A 25,768-nucleotide genomic window follows, 5' to 3' on the forward strand; every position below is an offset into this window, starting at 1 on the left:
TAGACGTTGCAGGACTGGGTTGTTGCTTGGTTTGCTTTGCTTTGGGGTTCTTGTGCTGTGATGGGCGATCGCGAAATTGTGACGATTACATATGGGATGGGATGTCGTATCTACCTCCTGCGTCTATCGTGTGGGGCGGATGTGAGCTCTGCTATCGACCAAGGGAACGCGCGCATGCACGGGTGTGTCGTTGTGTTGAGGGAAAGTGAGAGGGGATGTCGTGCCTTCCTTCCAGGAAAGAGCAACAACGTGCACTGACGCACCATAAACCATCAAACCTCACCTCAACAAAACAAGAACACCACAGATGGAAGTATTAAATGTTATATTCCTTCGCCACCAGCCACTTCGGCAAGGCAGACGAGGTTAATGGGTTCGTCGAACACTCATTTCATGCAAAGCTCCCAACGTTAACTCTTGTCTAGTCATGAGCCGTAAGCAGTCCCAGTCTACACCCGCGACCCTAATATACAAAGCACACACTTAACCAGAGAACTCCTTAATGTCGGTAGTCTTGCCAGGGATAAGAGCCAATGGCACGATACCCGACACGTGCATCTCGGGGCCGTAGACGTGCATGTTGAGGCCGAGCTCCTGGCCGACACCCTTGATGTTCTTGAGACCCTCCTGGTAGTTGGGGCCGGCACGACGGATCCAGATCTGGACGTTGTGCTCGACGAGGAGAGGTGCGACTTCCCTCAGAGCGCGGATGACACCCTTGAAAGTCGAGGCGACGTTGGTGAAGTTGGCAATACCTCCACCGATGAAGAGAACCTTGCCCTCTGGGTGTTGAGGAGCACGGAGCATGAGGTCGAGGACGGTACGGGCGTAGTGGAAGGTCTGTGTCTCGGTGGGAGCACCAGAGTACTCACCGTAGTTGGCGAGCTCACCAGCGAAACCAGCAGAGGCGATGGCGTCGGCGTAAACGACGGACGCACCACCACCAGCGACCAGGGTCCAGACGCGGCCGGTAGCGTTGAGGATGGTCAGCTTGAGGGAAGCACCAGTCTTAGCGTCCATCTCAGCAATGTACGCCTCCTCCTTGCTCATCTCACGACCGAAAGGAGCGGGGAACTCCATCGGTGGGCCGACATCGACGGTCTGCTTAGCATTCTGCTGGGGAGCAGCTGGTATGCCGAGAGCTGTCGCGCTGCGAGCAATAGCCCACTTGGCACCGCACTCGAACTCAGCAGTTTGGTCAAGCTTGGCAGCGAGATCCAGGAAGTGAACCTCAGCTGAGGTCTTCTCCTCGTTAGGAATGACGACGAGAGGGTTGATCTCAAGGTATCTTGGTTACATTAGTATGTATTAGGAAGGTGACAGGTGCCTGGGTAACTCACGTGAACTGGCAGTCAACGTAGACGGCGTATAACCTTGAGATGAAGTCAACGAGGACGTTGTGTACACCCTCGGGCACCTTCTTCAAGAGAGTGGCAGCAATCTCCTCGTTTGAGGGGTATTCCTTGAGGTCGACGGGGATGAGGAGCTTCTCAGCCTTCTCATCGACATCACCGACATCGACACCACCCTCGTGGGTGAAGAGGATCCAGTCACCCTAAGCGGACAAGTTAGCGGTGAGATCGGCAAAAGATCGCAAGATGGCGCCGATGCTAGAGCCGCAACACCACGGGCCCGTAAATTGACGATGCATAGGTAGCGGCGCAAAAGCGCTGAAATTGCAGCCACATTTGCATGTGAAAGTGGACGTGCGTATCGCAGAAGAGTAGGTGCTCTGCAGGAGTGGGTCGGCCGTCGTTCCCTTCGTCCGGCCGGCCTTGAAACAAAACCAGGCAGTGCGCCCGGTTTAAGCACGCTTCCCGCTCCGCTTGCACTCGAGCTGCAGCATTCCGCTCTGAGCTTCCGAGTATGCCTTTTGCACGCCTTCGCATGCGCCAGACCACACGGTCGCCCGAAACGGCACGAGATACGACGTAACGAAATAACGAAATGATTGTAGAAAAAGGCGGAAACTGAAATGGACATACCTCTCGCACGGAGTTGATGTTGATGTAGTACTCGGTGTCTTGGGGATGGGGAACGAAAGGCTCGACCAAGAACTGCCTCAGGACACCATCAACAGTCTCAACACGCTGCTCCTTTCCTGCCCTCGCCTCGATCCACTCCCTCGCCTCAGCCCAGGTCTTGTTCAGCGCGAGCAGGCCGCTCTTGCCTCGCCTCTTGATGAGCTGATCTGGCTTTGCGACGAACTTGGAACCGGGGGTCAGCAGCCATGGGTATGTGGCCTCGGCCTGGTCGAGCACGCCCTTGATGTCCTCATCGGCGGCGAAGTGCAGCGATGCGAGCTTGGAGGGGGGGTTGTGTGTGGCCGACGCGGGCAGGGGAGTGGGCTTGATGACAGGCGCGCGGGTGAGGTGGTAGTTGAGGATGGCCTTGCCGTCGGCCTCGAGGATAGACTTGGCTGACATTGTGGTGTATGGTCAAACTGCGATGGATGAGTGTCAATGTCAAGAGGGGCGGCTCGCGTGGAGGCAATGGGGTGCAAGAGATATGGCTGGCAGGCAATCCCGAAAGAAGTCTCGGGTATGGCAATGGGGCCTTATGCAATGTCCGGAGACGAAGATGTTCGGAGAAGATGGTGAGGGGGCCGGGACAAAAGATGCGAGGTGGCAGGCTGGGGAGTGGGCAGACGTACCTGGATTTGTTGAGGCTTGACACACGGTCTGCAGAGGGTTAAGAGGAACTGCTGGCAAGATTGAGTTGTCAGACGGCTTGGGAGGAGCTTGAGAAAGCGGTCTGATGTTTTTTCTGCGTGTTGAGCACTGAGGGCGGGCAGCGGATGCAGGGCTAAGGCACTGGGCGCACGGCGGGCCTATCACGGCGAGGACACCCCACCAGGGGTACAGCAGCTGCGGATGCCCTACACGACCCACGACGAGATATCAACGACCCGAACACACGCTTCCCGGGGGATTTTCCGCGATAACACCTTCCAGAAAGCGCCAGCGCGGTGCATTGAAGCCCCATCTATTACCAACACCCCCAATTCCGAGGTGCGACGCTGCGGTGCAGACATTCGGGTCCCCGTTCACCGCTCGGGACTTGGGGTTAGCGCCACACGCATCTAGTTCGTGCAGGGGATATCACTCTCCAGCTCAACACCGCCAAAAGTAAGGGCCAAACTTCGGAAAGAATCGCTGCTCCCTCTTCGCAACCTTCTCCCCATCCATCCAAGTACTCTGCTCTGCCCTCAGCACGGCATTGCATCCATAAGGTAAGTCACTCGCTCGCTCCTTCCCTAGCCCTTGTTGAGCTCCATCCCACCTGCCCGCTCTTGCGTGCCTGCCCCAACAGCTCCGAAGCATTTTTTCCCACGCGAAATACCCCGACCGCCAACCTTATCTGCTCGTCACAACGCCCGTTCCGAGCCAGACTGACCCTCCCGCCTCTCTAGAATTAATCGACCTTCACAATGCCTTCCGCAGCACCCCCCAACGGGAGCGTCCCAGCGCAGGCGGCCACCTCGAGCGACGGCCTCTCCGCCAACGACAACATCCGTCGTTTCGCTGCCCCCAGCCGGCCCATGAGCCCCCCGGCCTCGCACACACTCTTCCATCCCAAGACACGATGCTTCGTCTAGTAAGACCACCACGCCTGCAAAATACCGGAGCGCGGCTCTAACACAATGTGAACAGCGGACTGCAGCCCCGTGCCGTCCAGGGCATGCTCGACTTCGACTTCATCTGCAAGCGCAAGCAGCCCTCCGTCGCCGGTATCATCTACACATTCGGCGGTCAATTCGTCAGCAAAATGTATGTAGTCGACAATACTCCGACATGCCCCGCCAAACATCCGACTCACACAACACAGGTACTGGGGAACCAGCGAGACTCTGCTGCCCGTCTACCAGACAGTCGAGAAGGCCGTTGGCAAGCACAACGATGTTGACACCGTTGTCAACTTTGCCTCGTCGCGCTCAGTCTTCCAGTCCACCATGGAGCTGATGGAATTCCCTCAGATCAAGTGCATTGCCATCATTGCTGAGGGTGTACCCGAGCGAGTAAGTTCCAACCGCAGCAAAAACGATTCTGCATAGCCACTGACTTGCACCAGCGTGCGCGTGAGATCCTCCACGTTGCCCAGAAGAAGGGCATCACCATCATCGGCCCGGCCACCGTCGGAGGCATCAAGCCCGGTGCGTTCAAGATCGGTAACACTGGTGGTATGATGGACAACATCGTTGCCTCCAAGCTCTACCGCCCTGGTTCCGTCTCATATGTCTCCAAGTCCGGAGGTATGTCCAACGAGCTGAACAACATCATCGCAAACACTACCGATGGTGTGCTCGAGGGTGTTGCCATTGGTGGTGACAGGTACCCCGGTACCACCTTCATCGACCACGTTCTCCGATACCAGGCCGACCCCGACTGCAAGATCATTGTCCTGCTCGGTGAGGTTGGTGGTGTTGAGGAATACCGCGTCATTGAGGCTGTCAAGTCTGGCCAGGTCAACAAGCCCATTGTTGCGTGGGCCATCGGTACCGTTGCTGGTATGCTCAAGACCGAGGTCCAGTTCGGTCACGCTGGTTCTTTCGCCAACTCTCAGCTCGAGACTGCGGCAACCAAGAACAAGACCATGAGGGAAGCTGGCATCTACGTCCCCGAGACCTTCGAGGAGATGCCCGGCACTCTTGCCCAGGTCTACCAGAAGCTCGTCAAGGACGGCACCATCAAGCCCAAGCCTGAGCCCGTTGTACCCAAGATCCCCATCGACTACTCATGGGCGCAGGAGCTCGGTCTCATCCGAAAGCCCGCTGCTTTCATTTCCACCATCTCTGACGACCGTGGTCAAGAGCTTCTGTACGCTGGTATGCCCATCTCTGATGTCTTCAGGGAGGAGATCGGTATCGGTGGTGTCATGTCACTGCTGTGGTTCCGTCGCCGCCTGCCCAACTACGCCAGCCGTTTCCTCGAGATGGTTCTCATGTTGACTGCCGATCACGGTCCAGCTGTGTCTGGTGCCATGAACACCATCATCACTACCCGTGCTGGCAAGGACCTCATCAGTGCCTTGGTCTCTGGTCTCTTGACCATTGGATCGCGCTTCGGTGGTGCGCTCGACGGCGCCGCTGAGGAGTTCAGCAAGGCCTTTGACAAGGGCCTCAGCCCTCGTGACTTCGTTGACACAATGAGGAAGGAGAACAAGCTCAGTAAGTCGCCTAAGCTGAAAGCCATATTTTTACAGCAGCTAACGTCTACCAGTTCCCGGTATTGGTCACAGGATCAAGTCGCGTAACAACCCCGATCTTCGTGTCGAGCTCGTCAAGGAGTACGTCAAGAAGAACTTCCCCAGCACCAAGCTGCTCGACTACGCGCTTGCCGTCGAGTCAGTGACCACATCGAAGAAGGACAATCTGATTCTCAACGTCGACGGCTGCATCGCTGTCTGCTTCGTTGACCTTGTCCGCAACGGTGGTGCCTTCACCCAAGAGGAGGCCGAGGACTACCTGAAGATGGGTGTCCTTAACGGTCTCTTCGTCCTTGGCCGAAGTATCGGTCTCATTGCCCATTTCCTTGACCAGAAGAGGCTGCGTACTGGTCTGTACAGGCATCCCTGGGACGATATCACCTACCTCCTGCCCTCGCTGCAGGCTGGTGGTGCGCCAGGTGCCGAGGGCCGTGTTGAGGTTACGTTGTAGAGTCATGGTTTGGAAAAGGCAAGGGTATATCCGGTTCTAGTCGCTTGATGGCGGACCCAAACTGGCGTTTTGAGCGTGGTAGACGAAGGTCTTCCGCAGCATCGTAGGGCCATTGTAGCAATACCCGCCCGCTGTTGGCGGACATATATTATTTAATGTCAAACGAACAAGCAATGCGAGTTCCAGGTGCCACGTGCCGTGTCTTGATACGGATGGGTCGGCAGCACTTTTTCAGCCCTGTGGGCGGCCTAACCTAGTGCTCTGATCCATCTTTAGCCACCCTACATTCCGCTCGAAGAAGCAAACCTTTCGTCTGTTCGCCGCAATAATTCTCACCAACATAGATCTTGAAACGGCAACATCTGGAAGATGAAGTCGCCCACGATAGAAGGAAAATTATCCATCCGGTTGAATCAAGGCTTAAATGCAAGTAAGGCAGACTCATGTTCTGTACCGTTGACCCACAAAAACATGGTGTGGCAGTATCGTATGTTTCCTCATTGTACCTGATGTGCCGAGTCCCGCTCACCGGTATCCCGGTCACGACCACGAGAAGCGTTAGTAAATATCTTAGGCTAACTGGGCGTAGGATAGCGGCCAACACACTCGTGCGAGAGGATCACTCTTCATAGGATCTGGGCTCCCGCTGTCAGCACCCAGCCACCCCGTTGATTTTTGCAGGATTCGATGCGCCCCAAAGCCATACCTATAGTCTTGGCACCCACTATGGTCTCGTTGAATACGGCTAATTCGGATGCTGTGTAACCAAGGAACCGTAACACTTTGGTTCATGCATCGATGATGCCTTTGCATGGATGTTTATCCGTCTCCAAAATTTGGCTCGAGGCAGTCATGAACATGTCATAGTTGTTCAGCAAGGCTGCAGCGTCAGTCACGCCGCGGCCCTACATGCGGCGCGTACAGAGCTGTGAGTTCTTCCGCGTCGCTTACATTAGGCGTTCAGCCGCTATCGTTATTGGGGGCCACGGACTGTTCGCTTCTTTGTGCTGGCGGGTAAGGTGCCTGGCTGCCTTGAAAATAAGCATGGGTATCTAGTTCTGCATGCGAGCTGCCGCAGGGAATAAGTAGAGATGTGATCCCGGGGTTCAGTTGGTGTTCAGCCTTGTCGCTGGTATTATCGTCACCAGCAAGCACCATCGTCATCGTTTTGGTGTTGAGGTACCACACCAACATACTCTCGCAATGTTCACACGCACCATCGTCGCCGCAATGGCTTCGGCCTCGCTGGCTGGCGCCCAGAGTTCAGACTCGGAACATACACTTGCTGCTTTCGCTTTCGTTCGCACGGGAGAACGGACACCCATCTTGCGCAATAATACCCAGACTCTTACCAGCTTCGGCGCGAATCAGATGCATGCGCTCGGTCAAAAGTTCAGATCAAAGTTCATTTCCGGTCCTGAGTCCATTGCGGGACTATCAGAGGATGTCCTGAACAACGACCAGATTTGGGTTCAGACTCTCGATGCGCCATACCTGGTTTCGTCGGCGCAAGCCTTCATGCAAGGTCTTTACCCACCACATGACATCAGCAACGCAACTGGTGATAACACGGGTGTCCTCGCTGACGGCACTTCGTTCGACTACCCACTCAACGGATATCAGTACGCTAGCATTCATGCTGCGAATGTGTACGACCCAGTTTCGAGACTTGTATCTGGAGCTGGACAATGTCCACAAGGACAAACCGACGCACTGAAATACTTCACGACTCAAGAATACCGGGATGCCGAGTATTTGGCAGACAACAGTGAACTGTACAAGAACCTCCCTCTGGATTGGTTCGAAGGCCACGTCAATCAAGATGAACTGTAAGTACGATTGGAGACGGAATACGTCTTGGACTTTCGCCTTCTATTTTATGGTCTTCTCCTACCCCTGCCCTACCTTCTCTGGTGCAGAGCTGATTCAGTACTGTCATGTGATTCAAATACTGACATTGACACAGGTCGTATATGTATGCACTTGAACTGGCAGACTACTTATCATACCAATACATGCACAACGCTAGTATCTACAAGACCCTAGCAAACAATGAGTCCGGCTTATACGATACGCTCCGATCCCGCGCCGACGAAGTAGCCTGGTATCTCTACGGCAACACCTCAGCCTCCGACACCAGCAACCGAGCCATCGGCGGCAAAACGCTCGCCGGCTCGATCCAAAACACCTTCGACATGCTCGTATCTGGCAAGAACAACAGCGCCGGCGATCTCAGCAGCGCAGGCCAGATCAGCACGCCCAGCCCACTCACCTTCTTCTTCGGCGAACAAGACGCCATGATGAGCCTCATGTCCTTAATGATGCTCGACACACAGTCCGCCGAATTCAAATCCATCCCACCCTACGGCTCCGCCATGATATTCGAACTCTTCAGCACCAGCTCCAACACAGCCATGCCCAGCGACCCCGACGACCTCTGGGTACGCTTCTACTTCCACAACGGCACAGACGCAGACGACAAGCCACTGCAATCCTACTCCATGTTCAACAACGGGCGTTCCAAGACAGACATGCGATACACAGAGTTCGAAAGACTCTTCAGCACCATCTCCATGCAGGGCCTAAGCGACTGGTGCGAAACCTGCAGCACAGGAGCTTTCTTTTGCCGCGGCGCAGACGGAAGCGGCGTCACGCTCGTCGTCCCCGCTACCCACGAAAGACCAAGTAAAGACGGCGTCTCCCCCGTCGTCGGCGGCGTAATCGGCGCAGTCGTTTCCCTCGTCGTAGCAGGCCTCCTCTTCGCACTCGCTATGCTCCTCACCGGACTCCGCTTCCACCGCGTCGAGCACCGTCTTGGTGGCAACCTTGGACAGAAATCAGATCTTGGTGGCTTCAAGGGCTCGGCCAAGTTGGCGTCGGATCCGGATGTTCGTCTCGCCGGGAACGGGGTGCCGCCTGCGACGAATAACGCGGGTATTGTTAGTTTTGGTGCGGATGGGAAGAGGGGGCATGAGAGGGTGGGGAGTTGGGAACTTAGGCAGAAGGAGTTTGGGAAGGATGTTGGGGATGTGAGTCCGAGGAGTAGTTTTGGGGGGATTGATGGCGTTGCTGTTAGGGGGGTTGAGCCGCGGGATCAGGTGTGAGTCGCGACTGACTGAGGTGAGGTGGTGACTGAAAAGTATGTTTGGTTGGATTTGGATACCCTCTTTACGACACGAGTATGATGGCTATTTGAAAGGGGAGGAGGAAAGAGAGGGCCTTGTATGGGCTTTTTGTTTCATACGATCTTGATACCCGGTTTCCCCATGCGCAGGAAACCATTGTAGGTTTATGTCTTTATGAACACGACACTCGCTTTACGAATTAGAGAATGCAAATGTTCTCAAATTATCATATCATCTCACCTTACTTGCGCTCTTACTCACACATCGTACTGTGCTTTATCTTGGCTCACTCACCACTCTCCATGCATTCAGATGCCATCTATCATTCATCAACCTCACCCAAGAATACTCTACACATCCTCTCCAACTACCCATCTCACCATCGATCAAATCAACGCAGAATGCGTAGTCCAATGGTCAAGACGTCCACGCTAAACAATCCACTACTGAGTAGTCCTTTGTCCTGTCGGGCCTGCAGGACCGCGGCAAGGGCGTGTGACGGTGAAAACCGCCGCGGGAGTCGTGTGGGAGATGCTAGTTCGAGTCTAGTCGCGTTCGTAATATCTTCTTTTTGCTATTGCTGATATACTTAGGCATGTGAGAGTAAGGACGGGAAGATATCGATATAGATAGAGAGTTGGATCCATGAGAAGATAGTATACGGGTATTCTATTCTGGGTGCGATCTTTTTGTGTCAAGTGCTACCTGAGACGTTGCTGCTTACATACTGTCTGATCTCCTCTTACTTTACATGAGCTGCAAGTCTCCATCTAGATGTTGTTCGTTCTGGACGGTTCTACCTCGAAGACAGGGTTGTTTCAAGCAACATTGTCTTCTGGCTAGACATGTTGGACTCAGTCGTTATCCTAATCTCTTGAATGATTGGCTTGAGATAATGTCGTCCAAGTAGAACGACACCAATCTTAATATGGGAATGACAGCACAGAGTATGGTAGAACAAAGTGACATGGAAAAGCTTATATAATCTCATTGAAGGCATATACAGATATGAGTGACCACACAATTCAGCCGCATGCTGTACCGCTAAACTCCTTACGAACGCCATATCGTGGCAAAATCCACACAAGCAAGCCTGTGCCAAAGCACATTCGTATTTTCCGCCCATGAACATCAGGAACCACCGTATTATCCACAAAGAAACGAAGACACGAGCGCATCTCTTCCTCATCTCAGCAGCTGCCCTGCGATTCCAACGGCCACTCCCGCTGTCATCAGGTAGTCGGCACACCGCGCTCTCTTCGCCGCATTCCCTTGGCCATCAAAAGCCGCACAAGCCTCGACGGTAAGCTGCGAGCAGCCCAGACTGCTGAGACTGGAGCAGATGCTCTGAGCGGACTGGAGGCCGACACTGGGAATGGCGGTAATGGTAGCGCCGCCGCCGTTGGGGGCCGAGATGGTGACGCCGGCGGCGCCATTGGCTAGAGCAGTCGTACAACTTGCAGCATCGCTTTGGCAGCTTGTATAAGCGGACGAGCAGGCAGCTGCGTTGGTGTAAGTCGTCGGTATGTACGGGAAAGGGTAGAATTGGTTCTGTACCGTGCTTCCGTGGTTTGCGCCATTTGTTTCCTGCACGAAGGGCTGCTCCCCGGTTGTGGATGCGATTACGAAGGAGACGGTCGAGGTGGCCGAGGGGTTCGCGCCGGTGGGGACTGCGCCGATGGCTCCTGTGCAGGCGACGCCTTGGGGACAGCATGCTACGTGGCCCGCCTGGTCGGCTGAGCAGACGGCTGTTCGTGGGCAGCAGAGTCCTGGCGCGCCGAGGCCGGCGCAGTTGAAGTACGAGGTTGCGCATGCATTGCCTTGTCGCTTGAGCAGTTCGAGGTTGCCGTCGGCGGGAGACGTCTCCATGGCCTCGTATACGGGGGTCGGTAATGGCGCAACGGCGGCCTCGAAGTCGCCGTAGACATCGGGTGCGGCGAGCGCGGCGAGCGGCGCAAGCAGTAGCGGGGCGAAGAATGTGCGCATTGTGAGATTATGGATATTGGTCGTTCGTGAGGCAAGGTGTGCGGCTTGCGCCGGGGAGTGGTGATGTCGTACGGGGCCGGCTTGTTGTTGGGACGGCTACGGCTATCGAAGTGGTAGTGGCTGGGCGCTGTTTGCATGAGCTTGGGACCGATGTGTGCCAATTAGTAACTCACAATTGGAAGCGCAGTGCAATCGACGGTCGCAGTATGGGCTGGCAGGTGTCGAGATGTCGTGGGCATCAAAGTCGGTGCGGCTGTGTGGTATGCGCCAAGCAAGGTGCGTTGTAACGGCAACGCGGTCCAAGCATCCAATCGGACTGTAGTACGTCATGCACATGGCACGTTCTCGTCCACGCCCGCGATACGGGACGGCGGGCCCTGATGATCTCTTCCTTTTACTTTGGCCCTGCTTTTCTGCTTACACCGCTTACCACACTTTGCCTGCCATGCTTCAGTTCCGAGCCTGTGAGGTAAAAGCGCAATCACGTGAAAGACTTATCTAGCCGTCAGTGGGAAAGCGCCTTAGCACTATTCTTCATCTATGTTTTTAGGCCAAGGCATCCGTTACGCTACGCTTTGTTGTGGTGAAAGACATTGTGGCTGTGCTCGAATAGTTCAAGATGAGTCGAAGTGAGCGGCGCTGCGCTAGGTAAACCATCTGCGAATGCGCACCCCAAATAAAGACCTGTCACCAGACTCTGTGATCAAATATTGATTGCCATTGTACGTCAAAATCACAAACAACTATCGCTTCCTTTCGAGATCGTGTTACTCCATCGAACCCAAACTCTCAACCACAGTGCGAAGATGCCCGCCATACGTCTGACTCTCGCATCAAATGCAAACCAATCAACAAAATGTCCAATCCTTATACCCGCTTCCGCATCCACTAACCCCACAGCTTCGTCTTCTGTGCGAGCGCTTGTCTTCAAGAGTGCGCAAGCAAAACTGCGTGTAAAGAAACCTACTCGTGTCTTTGTCGGACGCAGCGGACAGGAGCTTGTGTCTGAAGCAGATTGGAAGAGCAACATTAATAACGATGTCGTATTGCTCGTATCAGCAGGAGAAGACTATGTTGGTGCCCGGAAAGTATCAGGGGTGCATGGTAAGTAGCACTGACGTTTGAGCAAGTTTGCGCTCAATATCTGTGCTTACCCCCTTCCGTATTACGATCAATTACTGACACGATATAATAGCCGACGCAAACCCACAATGCCCAGTTGAAGTATTAGCATCTGAAGCAACCCTCATTGAACCGCTGGCTTTAACTCAGCTTGAGACTACCGCGCGCACGCTTCCGGGTATCATACACGCCGTTGGTCAACCCGATCTCCACCCAGGCACCAAGTTTCCCATCGGCGCAGTCTTTGCTTCCAAGGGATGGATCCATCCTCCTCTAATCGGTGGCGATATCGGGTGTGGTATGGCCTGGTACAAAACAACACTCAACAGAAGCCAGGTTGATGGGAACAAAGGCAAGAATGTTGCTAATCAGCTTCGGGGACTAGAGGGTGCCTGGCGCAACCAAGCCTATCGAGAGAAATGGCTCTTGGACGAAGACAACTGTAGCATTTCCGCCGGTAAACAGTGGGACGCTGCTCTGGGGACCATAGGAGCTGGGAATCATTTTGCCGAGATCCAGGTCGTCGAGGGATCGGGATTTGCCAAGTCGGACGATGGACTCCATCAAGATGATGTCGTCCTGCTGGTCCACTCGGGATCACGAGGACTAGGAGGTAGTATTCTCAAGAAGTACACAACCGACTCACGCACAAGCTTTCCAGACGATAGCGAGGATGCCAACGCATACCTGGAGGAGCACAACAAGGCCTGCGAGTGGGCAAAGGCGAACCGAGATCTGATTGCCCTGCGGTTCCTTGCATGTCTTGAGCCTGGCAATGAAGACTGGCAGCTGGGCGACTCGAACGCAAGCGACTTCGGCGAAGAGGGCATAACGATGATCGCGACAGCCAAAGCGGCACTGAGGAAGCGCAAGGTAGTTGACATCTGGCACAACAACGTCGAATGTGTGGCCTGGCCTCCACCTGCCCCTTCTTCAGCTGCGGAGGAACCTACGCCTGAACGCAGTCTGACCGAGGCGCTGGGCCAAATAGCACTTGGCGATGAAAACACTCCAAAAGAATACGTCTTTCTCCATAGAAAAGGCGCAGCCCCAACATACGACCCCAAAACTCAGTTGCCGCTCGGTCTCCTTCCACTGCCCGGTTCCCGGAGCACCGCCACGCTCATCCTCCAGCCAACATTCTCGGAAGCCAACTCATGGGGGCTTAAAAACGGACTTTCGCTGGCCCATGGCGCAGGACGAGCCATGTCTCGGGCAAAGGCTCTCCAGACCCTGGGTAAGAAGTACAAAGGCATCAACCTCTTGGAGCCGAATGCAGAAGACCCAGAAGGCACGTGGGTCATATGTGACGAGAAGGACCTTGTCTTTGAAGAAGCTCCATGGGCATACAAAACCGTTCAGGATGTCGCAGCGGATCTGGTCGCTGCCGGTGCAGCGAAAATAATCGGTTGGTGCTGTCCTAGAGTCAGCTACAAGGTTCGGAAAGAATTGGATCTACTGAGGTAGCCCCATCCTCGATGCGCTAAATTTACGTGGAACAGATCGTTCTCCACCGGGCATGCCGCGATCCGTATGGATGCCGGTATTTGAGTAGGTAGGGTACCCAAGCGTCCTGCGCAATATGCGAAAGAGTAATGATGAGTATGTAATTTCGATGTTTCCATATCACTCTGCATCAGATAGATGCAGCAACCCTGTCTTTTCCCACTTCAACCGCTTCTCGTCAATTTCCTCTGCTTCCCACGCCTCCTCCTTCTACATCATCTCATCTCATCTCGATCTCGAGTCACACCCGTCTTTGCCGTGCCGTGCAACCTTGTCCACCGCCTCTCTGCCTCAGTAAAACACAGGAAATCGCATCTGATACACCCGCGCCAGGAACGCATGTTTGGTCTATTTGCGTCGATAAGCGCGACAACGAGAGTTTTGTGTGGAATGTTTGTTCCCTTAGGGACTCGGCTAGTGGAAAGGGTGCAACACGCAAGCGCCATGCCACTGTATGGGGTAAATTTGGATCTGTACCAAGACTGTTAGATCCGACTAGCGCTGCAGTAGCCAAAGCTTGGTATGTTGGCGGCAGAAAGGACATCTGCGACAGCCTGACCCTCTCTTCCTCAGAGTATCTGCATCAGCAAGCGACGACACGACAAAAACACTGCAACTCTTCATAGCCTCCAGCCTACGTGGCATCAATGACTCTTACGTCCCAGCCCCAAGATGTAGCCCCCATTGGCGCATACAGAAAACTGAGCTGGCTGGGGCCAAGTCTGACAAACTCCACACCAGGCTCAGCCCTGGCCTCAGGAACAAGGCCCGCCCCCGCAATGATTGGCCGGCAAAGCGCCCATGCGTCTTGGTGTTTCGAAACGGCGAAGCGGGCGCGCATCCTTTAGCGCAAAAACGGCAAACAACACCTGGTTTCATGCAATAACGTAGGCAGTCTTTGTTCGCGGCGGCCAATCAGCCGGAGCGAACCGGCAGAAAAGAGGGTTCCGTAGTGGGTTTGCGTGCAAGTGACGGCGCGCAAGGCTTTGCGGGAAATGGGCGTTGGATCAGATGGATGCGTGATGGGGGCTTTCTTGGTGTGTGACGCCCCAACCACCGGTGCATGGTGCCTGCTGCGCCTCTACCCGGCAGGAAAGATTATATAGTGTTTGCCAGCCGCCAGCTTCCTGAGGAATCATCCCTTTTGCAAGCAAGCCCCCTTCACTGGTTTTTCCTACAGTTCATTGTCTGCCAACAGAGTCTTTCGCTTTGCTTATCAGCGTTCGCTATAATATTCGGTATGTAATCACAGTCCCTCGAGCGGTTTGCGCTTTCCCAATTCCCATTCCATTCCTACCCGGGTGCCGTTCGTGGAACTTTCCGTTTGCATATTCGTTCGACAAGGTTCTATCGCGCTTTCCCCTCTCGCACTTCAATTGCGCGGATCTCATATAAACACACTTGGCGCCTCCACTTCATTTCCCCGATCACTCAGTTACTTCGCTCATCTACTCTTCCTCTCCACCTGCACTCGCTAAACAATTCCCACAGTCGAGTCTCAACTTCATTCTTTCACAAGAAACCACCAGCCACACATTCAGAATGCTTGTCTCAATCATCTCTGTTCTGGCCGCGGCCACCGCTGTCGCCGCCCAAGGCACTCCCGCTCCCGTCGTAATGGGCAACCCCATGGGCGCCAAGTACGTCGGTACTCTTCCCGCCAAGGAGGGCAGCGCTCTCACCGGATCCATCGAGGCCACCACCGGCGCCGACGGCAAGGGCGTCAAGTTCCAGGTCTCCTTCGCTGGCCTTCCCGAGACTGGCGGTCCTTTCATGTACCACCTCCACGCTAAGCCTGTTCCTTCTGACGGCAACTGCACTGGTACCGGCGCTCATCTGGACCCGTACATGCGCGGCGAGGCTCCTCCCTGCGATGCCACCAAGCCTGAGACCTGCCAGACTGGTGACTTGAGCGGCAAGTACGGAAACGCTACTGAGACCACTTTCTCGGCTGAGTACACCGACTTGTACTCTGCTACCCTGCCTTCTGACCCTGCTTTCGTAAGTCTTCCTCAATCACTCCAGTCAGGAATAGATTGCTAATACATAACAGTTCGGCGCCCTATCCTTCGTTGTCCACCTCAGCAACAAGACCCGTATCGGCTGCGCCAACTTCACCATGGTCTCTGCTGGTGAGGGTGAGGGCTACCCAGCTGCCTCTTCCTCTGCTGCCATGTCTTCCGCACCAGCCATGTCCTCTGGATACGCCATGCCTCCTACCACTGCCTCATCTGGCTTCGCCATGCCATCCGGCTCGCCTGCTTACAACGCCACCAGCACCGGCATGATGTCGCCCACCACCGGCATGCCCATCCCTCCCAGCTCAGCTTCCGCCTCAGCCCCAGCTGAGTTCAGCGGCGCCGCCGTCAAGGTCGCCGGTGGCGCTGGTGCTCTGCTCGCTGCCGCTGCCGCGCTCGTCTTGTAAATGAGCAACATCCGTGCTTAGATGGGAGCATAGGTGCATCATGGAGTTTTCTTCTTTTTCTTCTTTTCAATGTCATTGATACCAGATGGGTCGCTAGATCGGCTTCATCGCTTCTTTTCGCCAGACACGCGAGGGTCCATTACTTTGGTACCCTTTTTTCGCATGTGTATAGGGTCATGTTCACGGGGTCACTTGTTCAATAATGTAGTTTGATAATGGGCTAGATATGAGAATGTCACAGATTTGCAAATACTGGTTCTTGCGTCCTTGGTTGTCTTCGGTGAATGTTCTGACGTGACTTTATCAGGGCGCCTCTGTGACGGTGAATCTTCATGTTAGTATGCATGGAAACGCTATACATCATCACTCAGATTGATCAACAGGAAGATGGTGGCGTTGGTGACTTGCTCAATTGCAGTCGATGGCCATTTGGCTCATATTCATGTGTAGTACATGAGGGTATCATTCCCCGTCCACGTGTCAACCTCCATCTCGTATCCTACTCGTCCAAAGCTATACAGTAAAGCATGCGCAACTCGAAGTGAGAGCTGTCCAAGCCTTGGCTTGTACAGGTGGTTAGTCTGAATCGCTGTCAGGAATCTCGCCGCGGCCAGACTTCTTGAAGCGAGGCTTGTCCTCGGCAAGCAGAAGCACTTGATCACGCCCGTCGTATCGCTGGCCGCCGAACTTCCAGGCCACAAACCTCTCTGCGTCCTCGAACTCCTTGAAGCGGACGGTGACAATGCCCTCTGGTTCCAAGTCCCAAATCGTGACCTTGGTGACTTCGCCGATCTGCTTAGCGGGCTTCATCGTATCCTCGAAGACATCGCTATAGTTATCCGGATCGTTCTTCATCACGTCCACGTCGAACATGCCCTTGATGATGACGTTCTTCGCCCACTTGTTTTTCTTGGCCACGAAGGTTTGGGCAACCTCTTCCTCGTTGTCGGACCACTCGTTGAGTTTTCTATATCTCTATTAGTAAAAATATGAGGATAAGCAGACTTGCGAACTTACCGGTTGAGCTCTTGCCTGTTACGCTCTGACGCCTTACGGTCAGCTCGTGTAAGCTTTGATGCCACCTTGTCTCCGTCCTTTTCCTTCTTGTAGTCCATGCTGGCGGGCTCAACGCGGATGTTGCCGTGCTTGGTTTCGCCAAGGCGCAGAGGGTAGTCATCCGCTAGCTTGACGGCGTTGACGATGGCCTCTTTCTTGAAGTATACGATCATGGCAGTGCCGTTGAACTTGCCCTCATCATCCTTGTAAAGATTGATGCGAGGCTCGCCGTTGGCGCCCTTGTCGATCATGCCGTATCGTGAGAACTCTTCCTCGAGCTCCGTCTTCGTGGTGTCAGGCGGCAGGTTAGAGATCCAGATCGCCTTGTTCTCCATGACCTTGGCTTTCTTGTTAGGCTGTCTCATGTTAGCGAGTGATCTAGAAGCTTGAGACGCTACTAACCTCGGGTTCCTTCTCGGCCTTTCGCTTCTTGTTGGTCTGAGGCTCTGGTGTGCGATCGGCGGGTGCCGACGGAGAGCGTGAGACAGCCTCACGACCCCCCATGAAGTCGTCTAGGTCTGTAGCGTAACTGGACATGATATCGTTAGAAGATGTCACAGCAAGAGTTCGTGCCAAAGAGGTTCGGCAATAGGTTCGGCAACGGTTTCGCGGCTCAGCAACTGATCAAGGTGCACGTTGGTGAGACGCGCAACTTGTTGTTGTTGTGGTGAAGAGGAGCTCGAGTCGTCGGCGGCAGAAATATTGGGCGGTAAGGTCTGTTTGCGGGACAACGGGCGCTACGGCGTTGATGTTTCTCCGGTGCCGGTAGCAACAAGGGCTGTTGCCTAGCGAAGAAGAGAACTCAGGGCGCTGGGAGTGATGACAGCAGCCTTGGAGGTCGCTGTTGGAGACGCCATGGTTCGTTAGTCTTTCTGAAGGGCAAGCCTTCTAATGCCGCCATGCTCTTTCGGAGGGCGCGGATGAACCTACACAGCGCTGTGCGAGATGTATAGGAGCTCAGAGGCGAGTGAGGTTTGTTGTGCTGACCGGGTGAGGTTTGTGGATGAGGAAGAGAGGAATGACGATGGCAGGACCGATAGAGTCGCGGAGTGGTGCATGCAGGACGCCGGCGAATTCCCGCCTAGCGCCGTCAGGGTAAGCTTTAAGCTTCGATCGCAGCAGCCTTAGCCCCGCATGTGCCGACTCAGTGATCACGGTAAAACGCCCATCCGAGGCGTGCAATGTAGGATACACGAGACACTCCGGACGCAAGAGGAAACCCTCGAAGATCACTGCGCCCCACCGCCGAGTATATATAGGCGGAACATGTAGCCGCAAGAGTCCAGTATTTCTCCCTGTTCCTGCTCTTGCGACCGTTGCGCACAGCGAAACTGATACACCATGTCTTTAGTCGATATCCTACTCAGACCCAATATGCGGGACCCGCTTCCTGCGCCCTCGCTGCTCGTGCAGTCTAGCAAGTCGTTCGCCGACAAGCTGAGCCTGACGACGCTTCCGTACCACGTCCACGAGATCCTCCTCGGCTTCCTGGGCTACCATCTCATCCTCCATGTCCTTTCTCCCGCCGTTTCGCGACTCGTCTGCCCGAATGTATACAGGAGCTTCAATAAGCGCACGCGACTCAACTGGGACATCCACTGGGTCTCTATGATTCAAGCGCTATTCATCTGCGCCGCTGCGCTGTGGGTCATCTTCAAGGATGAACAGAGGCACGAGATGGACTGGAGGGGTAGACTGTGGGGATATACGCCAGCTAGCGGTATGGTGCAGGGATTCGCAGCTGGGTACTTCCTATGGGATCTCCAAGTGTCCGCGCAATACATCAACATTGCTGGCGTAAGCTCTTTGATCCATGCGATCGGTGCTTTGGCCGTGACCTGCATTGGCTTCGTACGTTCTCTGCTTCCACAGCACAACAAATGTGCTGACTCTCTTCTAGAAACCCTTCGGAAACTACTACGGCCTCTCCTTCGTCCTCTACGAACTCTCCACCCCGTTCCTCAACATCCACTGGTTTTGCGACAAGCTCGGAATGACTGGTTCAAAGCTCCAGCTCTACAACGGTATCGCCCTCCTCGTTACCTTCTTCGGTTGCCGCATCGTCTGGGGCTCATACCAGTCTGTCATGATCTACTCAGACATCTACAAGGCGCTCACTATGCCCAAGCCCGAACTCATGAGCTCTCTGCTCGAGGCCCAGAAGTGCGACGGAACCTCCAACAGCAGTATGGGTCTCGAGGGACCCGGAAACTGCACAGCTGGCGAGCTGCCCATGTGGCTGGTCTGTGTATACTTGGTGGGTAACACGGCGTTGAGCATGCTCAACTTCTTTTGGTTCTCGCAGATGATCAAGGCTGTTAGGAAGAGGTTCGTACCTGCGGAGGAGACCAAGGCCAAGAAGAGCCAGTGAGCGTCCTTCTTGACGAATGATGTGATGGGATCCAGAATGCGCAAGTGTTTGGAATGGGCGTTCTTGGAGTCGCAGGATGAATGTAATGGATGGACAGGGAGAGAGTGATGATACCCAGCGTTCTTTGGATAGTTTCTCAAAGTTGATGATACTGAATATGAATTATGCGCTTCAACAGCCGCAATAATGAACTCAACGATACTGATACATCCACGCGCTCATGCCAATACGAATCGAATCAAATACTCCCCATGGCCTCTCATAACTTCGCACTCGCAGCACCCATCTTCTCCACCTCCTCCCTCAACACCCTCCTCATCTCCCCCGCCATCTTAGCCCCCTCCTCATCATCCAAATCATCCCTCTGACCCCGTCCAAACATCGTCCAACTCTTATTCTTGATCTCTGGCATCGTCTCCGGACGCGGTATGATGTGGAAATGTACATGAGGTACTACTTGTGCTGCACGTGCTCCTGCAAGTACATATTAGAATACGAGGAGATGGAAAAGAAGCAAGAAACATACCGTTATTCTGCACGATATTGTAATCCGTCACGCCCGTTACTTTCGCCACCGTCCGTGCTAGTATCGGTAACCAGAAACCTAGTCGCACAGTCAGTATACCACTCTTGTTCAACGCACAAGATCCGTTTCCTAACGTACCAATCTCCCTACTCTCCACAGCCTCCATATCCGCAACCTTGACCTTATGCTGACGCGTAGTAACAAGCAAATGGCCTCCCGTCATCGGCAAGATATCCAGAAAAGCAACGACATCCCTACTCCGCAACACGACAAAACTACTCGGATTGGTTTTCTCGGGATCGCTCTCCTCTTCTTTCGGTATGCTCTCTTTCAACAAGTCTTGTTCTAGGGTACTGCTGCTCTTCCATAGAGAGGGAGTGGGCGGTGGACTGCTCGGGGAAATAGACGAGGGTGATGATGAGGGGAAGGGGAAGGCGGCGGCGATGGTGCAGAAGGGGCAGGTTTGGGGTGGGTAGTGGAGGTCCGTTTCTTGCATTGTTGCGTTGGTGGGAGCGTTGGTTGGTTGCTAGGAGCGTTGGTTGTGCTGGTTTGTGGGGATGTAGTAGTCGGAACGGTGAATAGTAATTGATGGATGTTGACAATAATTGATGAACGGGTGCTGACGATGCCGTTTGTTGATATGGATATCCACGTCTTGTTCCGGTAGGTAGGTGAAGGGCCGGTAACGCTGTCCAGATAACGCAGGTGCAAGTCGTTGCAACAAGATTCACAACCTCCACTCACTCAAACGTCTTCAAAATCGAACAAAAAAGACGACGAAAGATAAGAACGATAATCAGGGTCTTCCCCGTATTGATGATCGATCAACACGCAATCAACGCGCAAAGCTGTGGTCGCAGTGCATTCAGGTGAGCTCCGTATTCAGATTAGCGCCGATGTCGACGTGAATTGCCGAGGCACATTGATCGCGGGAACGCGACATGGCCGGGCTGGGCACGTCTGCATCGCGATCGTGGAGCGGCAACGCGGGCGTGTTGGTGTCAGTGCTGAGCAAGACGCGCGAAACCAAGGAAAATGTGGCGTCTGAACACGGTCGTGACGTACCGTGTATCTTACGAGTCTTGGACGCGCGACGCGATGCGCTTCTTCGTGTTTAGGTGTGGGTCTTTGCATGAGATGGCTGGGGAAGGATGGCTAACAGCATGTATGGCATCATCGTGCAATGTCAGAGTAAAGTCACGTCACGTCAGACGAAAGCGAGGCTCATTGAAATTTCTGTCTCCATTTGACGCGAAACAGTGCGTTTTCAGACTATTCATACACTCTGAGAGCTGCCTCACATTTGCTATCCCAATGAACCCATATTTCCCACAGACACCACATACAGATCCACCAAGGAATAGCCTCTCCCATATCACACCATTCATGGTATATCGATCGCTAATGCTATGAGCGAGTATCCAGAGCCGCTACAGAGAAATGAAGTTAAGAGTGATGTGAAAAGGCAAGCACCCTTGATTTGCGCCTCCGTGCATGGGGGATGAACGCCTGCGACTCCATGTTCCAAAACAAGACAAGAGAAACCATAACAGAATTGTGCAACCAACTTGCATCCCATGTATTAACGCCGACCGGAAGATGGTATTAGCCAAGATGTAAACATGAAGGGGTTGGCTTGGATGCAATCGTAAATTTTGCTCCCGGTCGAACCGAACATCGTCATCCGCTGCTCAGTGAGCATGGCGGTAATGAATAGCTTTGCGACTCCTGAGCCAAAGACCGGGAGTGCCTAAAGAAGGAGAACAGTCTTAGCGCTGGCTCTTGGTCTTGGAGGGGACAATGGCGGCCTCCTCCTCCTCTTCTTGGAGCGCGTTACCGTAGGCAGCGACGTAGTCCTTTGCCCACTTGCGTAGAACGATGGATGCTGGTGAATGTTAGTTGTGAACGACAGAGTGGAGTATGCGATGACTTACCCTTCAAGAACTTCTTGCTAGCATACTTCTTAAAGAAGGCCTCGTGAATGACAGGGCTGGAGAGGTAGTCGATCATCAGCTGCAGGACAGGCTGGATCTCCTCCTCGCTGTAGCCGGCGTAGTGTGTGAGGGTCTCGTCCCAAGGGCCACGCTCGAGGACGAGGCGGGCAAGGTACATGGCAGCAGCAGCGACTTGGCTGGGGGGGTGGGCGAGGAAGCGGTGATCCAGGCAGCCGATCTCGAGGAGGTACTTGCCCAGTGTGCGGGTCTGGATGTCGTAGTTGTCGGCCTTTGATATCCGGCGGAGGAAGTTCATAGGGTTGGGGTAGCTCAGGTCGTAGTTGAGGGCAGCGAGGACGAAGCGCTCGGCGCTGAGGATCTCCTCCTCGGTGAAGCCATCATCGGCGACGTGACGGAAGTTCTGGACGTGGGGAGAGAGGACCTCCTCGTACTTGGACGCGATGAACATGGCGGTGACACCAACCAACTGAAGACGGTCAAGCTGGACGATCTTGGCTGAGAGGAAGCGGTCGATGATGTTGACAGCAAGGAAGAGAGTCTCCGGGAGGAGGCGGAAGCGAGTGTGAACTTCGAGTAACCAGTCGACGAGAATACCGCGCATCTTCCACTCAAGCTCAGTCTGGGACTCCATATAGTCCGGGTTGGCCATGGTCGCAATCTCTAGCTCCTTGAGGTACTCAAAGATCTCAACAACGTACTCGGAAACCATCAATGGGTCGTCGACGTCCTCCTTGTCTAGGTCTGGGCCCTTGTAGAAGACCTCTGTGATGGGCTCAAGCTCCTTCTTGGTGCCGTTGGCAGCCTTGGTGTCCTTCTCCTCGGTGACGTTCTCCTCTGGGACAACGTTCTCAGCCTCCTCTTCATCTTCCTCCTTGAGCTCCTCCTCGGGGTCCTCTTCCTTGACGGTCTTGGTAATTTGCATTCGCTTCTTGGCTGGTTGGCCGGCGATACCGTTGCCGCTGGCACCGCGCTTCTTCACCTCGGATGACGCGAGGTTCTTCTCCTTGGGTTCTAACATGGAACGCGTCGAGTTGGCCCGCGATGGCTTCTTGATGCCGGTGGGCTGTGCTGCTTTGGAGACTGCGCCCTTGGTGGCCAGGACCTTCTTTCCATCCTTCGCGACAGCACCGAGGCCGTCGGTCTTGGTGACATTGCTGACGTCACCGAGGGCAGCACGCTTACGCGTGGCAGCACCGTTCGCGCCTAGAGTAGCAGTAGACTTCTTCGCCTGGAGAGTCTTCTTGGGCACGTCGGCAGCAGACTCGTTGGCGCCGAGGTTGGCGGCCTTTGCACGCGTCAAGCGTGTCGTAGCCGCGTTCTCATCGTTCTCGTTGGTGACGGCGCGCTGCCTGAGAGATCGAGCCTGTAACACGCGTTAGTAGAGTGAATCGTGATGGACGTGTTGCTTCGCGCCGATGGGAGATGGGACGAGAGCAGATGGGGTGAGAGCAGGTGAAAGGGCGACGACGTACAGCGGGAGGCATTGCAAGCAATATTATGTATGCTGATCAAGGCTAGAGAGGTATCCTGGTGCTGAGTATATCTGGAGAGTGGAATGGCGGCTGTAGGACTTGTTTTGATACACTGTTTTGAGGTGTCAGCAGAGCTCGGTGAAGCTTGAAAAAGCGCGCGTAGAGGCTGCCAACGCGGGAGCATCAAGAGCCGCGATATGCATGCACCGATGTTGCATACAGAACCACGGTTGATGCTCGCGAAAGCTGACCGGACTGACACGCCTGATGGGGTGCGGCAGCGACGGTGACGTGACGGGCGAGAGAGACGAACCCTTGGAGCGCTCGGTGCGTGGTAATTGAGTGGACAGGGTAACGATCCAGCTGCAATTATTGGTGAGAGGGAGTGGAGAGGATGGGGGAGGGCGAGAGAGGATGTGCACCAAGGTGTGTTGTGGGTAGGAAGAGAGGTATGTTGTGTGTTTTGAGCGAGGGCAGGCTAGCTTGGCTTCCACGTCCCACGCGCCAAAATCGCATTCGAGGCTGGCAGAGGGCAACAGTGCACGCCCCACAGGCGCGTCAGTGGACTTACCAGAGATGACACCAGGCCCCAACGCGTAAACTTTGCCCGTGCAGTAAGATGGGTCGCGGGCGAGCAGCTGGGCTGTGAGATGGGGGTTCTGGCAGGTGCAGCGTAAAGATGGCGAAGACGACGAGCGTGTTGTGGTGGGCGAGGAAGCAGACACACGTTGTTGCTGGGACATCGCGCCCTGCCTGCCCGACCCACCCGGGCCGGCCTAGCCAATTGCGGCGGGTTTGAGAATTATTCGTGACATGACGAGCAGCTGCACGCCATCCAGCCGGCGTCCATTGCACCAGCGTGAAGCATCCAGCGTCCCCAGCTGCACCCCCAGATATGCTGCAGCCGCGGATATGTCGTTTCCAGCCCTCGCGACTGGGCCGGGCGCTGCTGTCTGCCCGCACCTACGCACAGGTCCAGGCCATCGACCTTAAACCTCCCCCAGCGATACAGCCCACCGTGGCTGCCGACGCCGGAGTACTGAAACAGGAAGGCTCGCGCAAGGAGAAGTTTATCCCTCTGCGCACATACAAGCCTCGCACGCCTGGTCTGCGCCATCTCAAGCGACCCGTCAACGACCACCTGTGGAAGGGACGACCGCACCTGAAGCTCACCATCGAACGGAAGGGGCAGCATCTCGGAGGAAGGAACAACACAGGACGGGTCACGGTCAGGCACAGAGGTGGTGGCCACAAGAGGAGGATACGCATCGTCGACTACAAGCGATACCTGCCCGGCAAGCATGTGGTGGAGCGGATAGAGTACGACCCCAACCGGAGCTCGCATCTGGCCCTCATCACCCGCGTGGCTACTGGAGAGAAGTCGTACATCATCGCCGCAGATGGCATGAGGGCGGGCGATGAGGTCGAGAGCTACAGGACAGGTATTCCCAAGGACCTGATTGACAGCATGGGTGGTGGCATTGATCCCGGTATGCTGGCCGCGAAGACAGCCGCACGTGGAAACTGCCTTCCTATCCACATGGTGCCCCTCGGTTCGCAGGTATACAACGTTGGTACCAAGACAAAAGGCGGGGGTGTCTTCTGTCGCAGTGCCGGTACATACGCCATCATCGTGAACAAGGAGGAGGTGGAGAAGGGCAACAACTCAGAGATCAAGCACGTTATTATCCGCTTGATGAGCGGTGAAATCCGCAAAGTCAGCGCAGACGCATGCTGCACCATTGGTGTTGCCAGCAACCCGCAATCACACTTCACATCACTTGGAAAGGCCGGACGTTCACGGTGGCTCGGAAAGCGGCCAGAGGTCCGTGGTCTCGCCATGAACGCAGGTCAGTTCTTGAATCATTCACTTCAGTTGCAGTCTTCTAACATGTCGCAGCCGATCATCCCCACGGTGGTGGTCGTGGTAAATCAAAGGGTAACGTGCACCCCGTCAGTCCGTGGGGCACTCCAGCAAAGGGAGGTTACAAGACGAGGCACAAGAGGAACAAGCACACATTCCTTGTCCAAGATAAACCCCGCAACCAAGGAAAGCGGAGGGCGAGGTAGGGTGGCCGCCGGTGTACTATATGCTCAAGATGGAGCTGTACCATATACTGTAGTCGCATGCCATGCCGTCTACCAATATACATCAGTACTCACCCAGTTGCGTTTCGACATGCTTGCACAACAGCAGCAAATGCATAATGTTAGCTGTGCTGCCTAGACTCCAGCTGGTCTGACTACCCCAGTGCTTCACCGATAACCCCATCATGCGCATCGCACAACCAAACGTGCATCCCCTGTTCAAGCAATTCGGCATCATCTGCTCGAATTTCGCCTTCATCAAATACTCGAGGCTCGGGGACTCTCTCGGTCGCATCTGAGGTCCTGACGTGTGCCAGCAGAGTCCAAGCAGACTTAGCAGAGTCCAAGCTCGGGGGTCGGAACTTTGGACGTTGCGGCTCTTCTGCAATCTCACGACCACGGCTTCCTGGGCATGCATAGATCACTTGGCTGCTTGTGGCCTGGGCAGAACCAGATCTCCTGCCACGAGCTCATCAAGTC

The 25,768-nt window shown here is 54.7% G+C and overlaps 11 protein-coding genes across 11 annotated transcripts; 6 read left to right on the forward strand and 5 right to left on the reverse strand.

Annotated features, from left to right (window-relative positions):
- Positions 1-483: 483 nt before the first annotated feature.
- On the reverse strand, positions 484-2,426 carry J4E83_006653 (uncharacterized protein; the record flags this gene model as incomplete). Its single annotated transcript, XM_049333564.1, has 3 exons — positions 484-1,288; positions 1,341-1,555; positions 1,986-2,426. 3 exons carry the CDS (start codon positions 2,424-2,426, stop codon positions 484-486), a joined length of 1,461 nt encoding a protein of 486 aa, XP_049187286.1.
- A 1,004-nt stretch (positions 2,427-3,430) lies between these two features.
- On the forward strand, positions 3,431-5,656 carry J4E83_006654 (uncharacterized protein; the record flags this gene model as incomplete). Its single annotated transcript, XM_049333565.1, has 5 exons — positions 3,431-3,597; positions 3,654-3,770; positions 3,829-4,018; positions 4,072-5,167; positions 5,220-5,656. The coding sequence occupies 5 exons, from the start codon at positions 3,431-3,433 to the stop codon at positions 5,654-5,656; spliced, it is 2,007 nt and encodes a 668-aa protein (XP_049187287.1).
- A 1,203-nt stretch (positions 5,657-6,859) lies between these two features.
- J4E83_006655 (uncharacterized protein) lies at positions 6,860-8,760 on the forward strand (the record flags this gene model as incomplete). Its single annotated transcript, XM_049333566.1, has 2 exons — positions 6,860-7,485; positions 7,623-8,760. 2 exons carry the CDS (start codon positions 6,860-6,862, stop codon positions 8,758-8,760), a joined length of 1,764 nt encoding a protein of 587 aa, XP_049187288.1.
- Positions 8,761-9,966: 1,206 nt separating this feature from the next.
- Positions 9,967-10,767, reverse strand: J4E83_006656 (uncharacterized protein; the record flags this gene model as incomplete). The annotated part of the gene is made up of 1 exon (XM_049333567.1): positions 9,967-10,767. One exon carries the CDS (start codon positions 10,765-10,767, stop codon positions 9,967-9,969), a length of 801 nt encoding a protein of 266 aa, XP_049187289.1.
- Positions 10,768-11,573: 806 nt separating this feature from the next.
- On the forward strand, positions 11,574-13,356 carry J4E83_006657 (uncharacterized protein; the record flags this gene model as incomplete). The annotated part of the gene is made up of 2 exons (XM_049333568.1): positions 11,574-11,871; positions 11,963-13,356. The coding sequence occupies 2 exons, from the start codon at positions 11,574-11,576 to the stop codon at positions 13,354-13,356; spliced, it is 1,692 nt and encodes a 563-aa protein (XP_049187290.1).
- A 1,581-nt stretch (positions 13,357-14,937) lies between these two features.
- Positions 14,938-15,820, forward strand: J4E83_006658 (uncharacterized protein; the record flags this gene model as incomplete). The annotated part of the gene is made up of 2 exons (XM_049333569.1): positions 14,938-15,396; positions 15,449-15,820. The coding sequence occupies 2 exons, from the start codon at positions 14,938-14,940 to the stop codon at positions 15,818-15,820; spliced, it is 831 nt and encodes a 276-aa protein (XP_049187291.1).
- A 576-nt stretch (positions 15,821-16,396) lies between these two features.
- J4E83_006659 (uncharacterized protein) lies at positions 16,397-17,413 on the reverse strand (the record flags this gene model as incomplete). Its single annotated transcript, XM_049333570.1, has 3 exons — positions 16,397-16,787; positions 16,838-17,232; positions 17,279-17,413. 3 exons carry the CDS (start codon positions 17,411-17,413, stop codon positions 16,397-16,399), a joined length of 921 nt encoding a protein of 306 aa, XP_049187292.1.
- An 837-nt stretch (positions 17,414-18,250) lies between these two features.
- J4E83_006660 (uncharacterized protein) lies at positions 18,251-19,247 on the forward strand (the record flags this gene model as incomplete). Its single annotated transcript, XM_049333571.1, has 2 exons — positions 18,251-18,727; positions 18,777-19,247. 2 exons carry the CDS (start codon positions 18,251-18,253, stop codon positions 19,245-19,247), a joined length of 948 nt encoding a protein of 315 aa, XP_049187293.1.
- A 453-nt stretch (positions 19,248-19,700) lies between these two features.
- J4E83_006661 (uncharacterized protein) lies at positions 19,701-20,269 on the reverse strand (the record flags this gene model as incomplete). The annotated part of the gene is made up of 3 exons (XM_049333572.1): positions 19,701-19,721; positions 19,823-19,851; positions 19,912-20,269. The coding sequence occupies 3 exons, from the start codon at positions 20,267-20,269 to the stop codon at positions 19,701-19,703; spliced, it is 408 nt and encodes a 135-aa protein (XP_049187294.1).
- Positions 20,270-21,542: 1,273 nt separating this feature from the next.
- On the reverse strand, positions 21,543-23,212 carry J4E83_006662 (uncharacterized protein; the record flags this gene model as incomplete). The annotated part of the gene is made up of 3 exons (XM_049333573.1): positions 21,543-21,658; positions 21,708-23,091; positions 23,201-23,212. The coding sequence occupies 3 exons, from the start codon at positions 23,210-23,212 to the stop codon at positions 21,543-21,545; spliced, it is 1,512 nt and encodes a 503-aa protein (XP_049187295.1).
- Positions 23,213-24,095: 883 nt separating this feature from the next.
- On the forward strand, positions 24,096-25,270 carry J4E83_006663 (uncharacterized protein; the record flags this gene model as incomplete). The annotated part of the gene is made up of 2 exons (XM_049333574.1): positions 24,096-25,050; positions 25,101-25,270. The coding sequence occupies 2 exons, from the start codon at positions 24,096-24,098 to the stop codon at positions 25,268-25,270; spliced, it is 1,125 nt and encodes a 374-aa protein (XP_049187296.1).
- Between the last annotated feature and the right edge of the window lie 498 nt (positions 25,271-25,768).

The sequence above is a fragment of the Alternaria metachromatica genome, assembly GCF_023757995.1.
Source record: "Alternaria metachromatica strain BMP 0045 chromosome Unknown scaffold_15, whole genome shotgun sequence".
NCBI lineage: Eukaryota > Fungi > Ascomycota > Dothideomycetes > Pleosporales > Pleosporaceae > Alternaria > Alternaria metachromatica.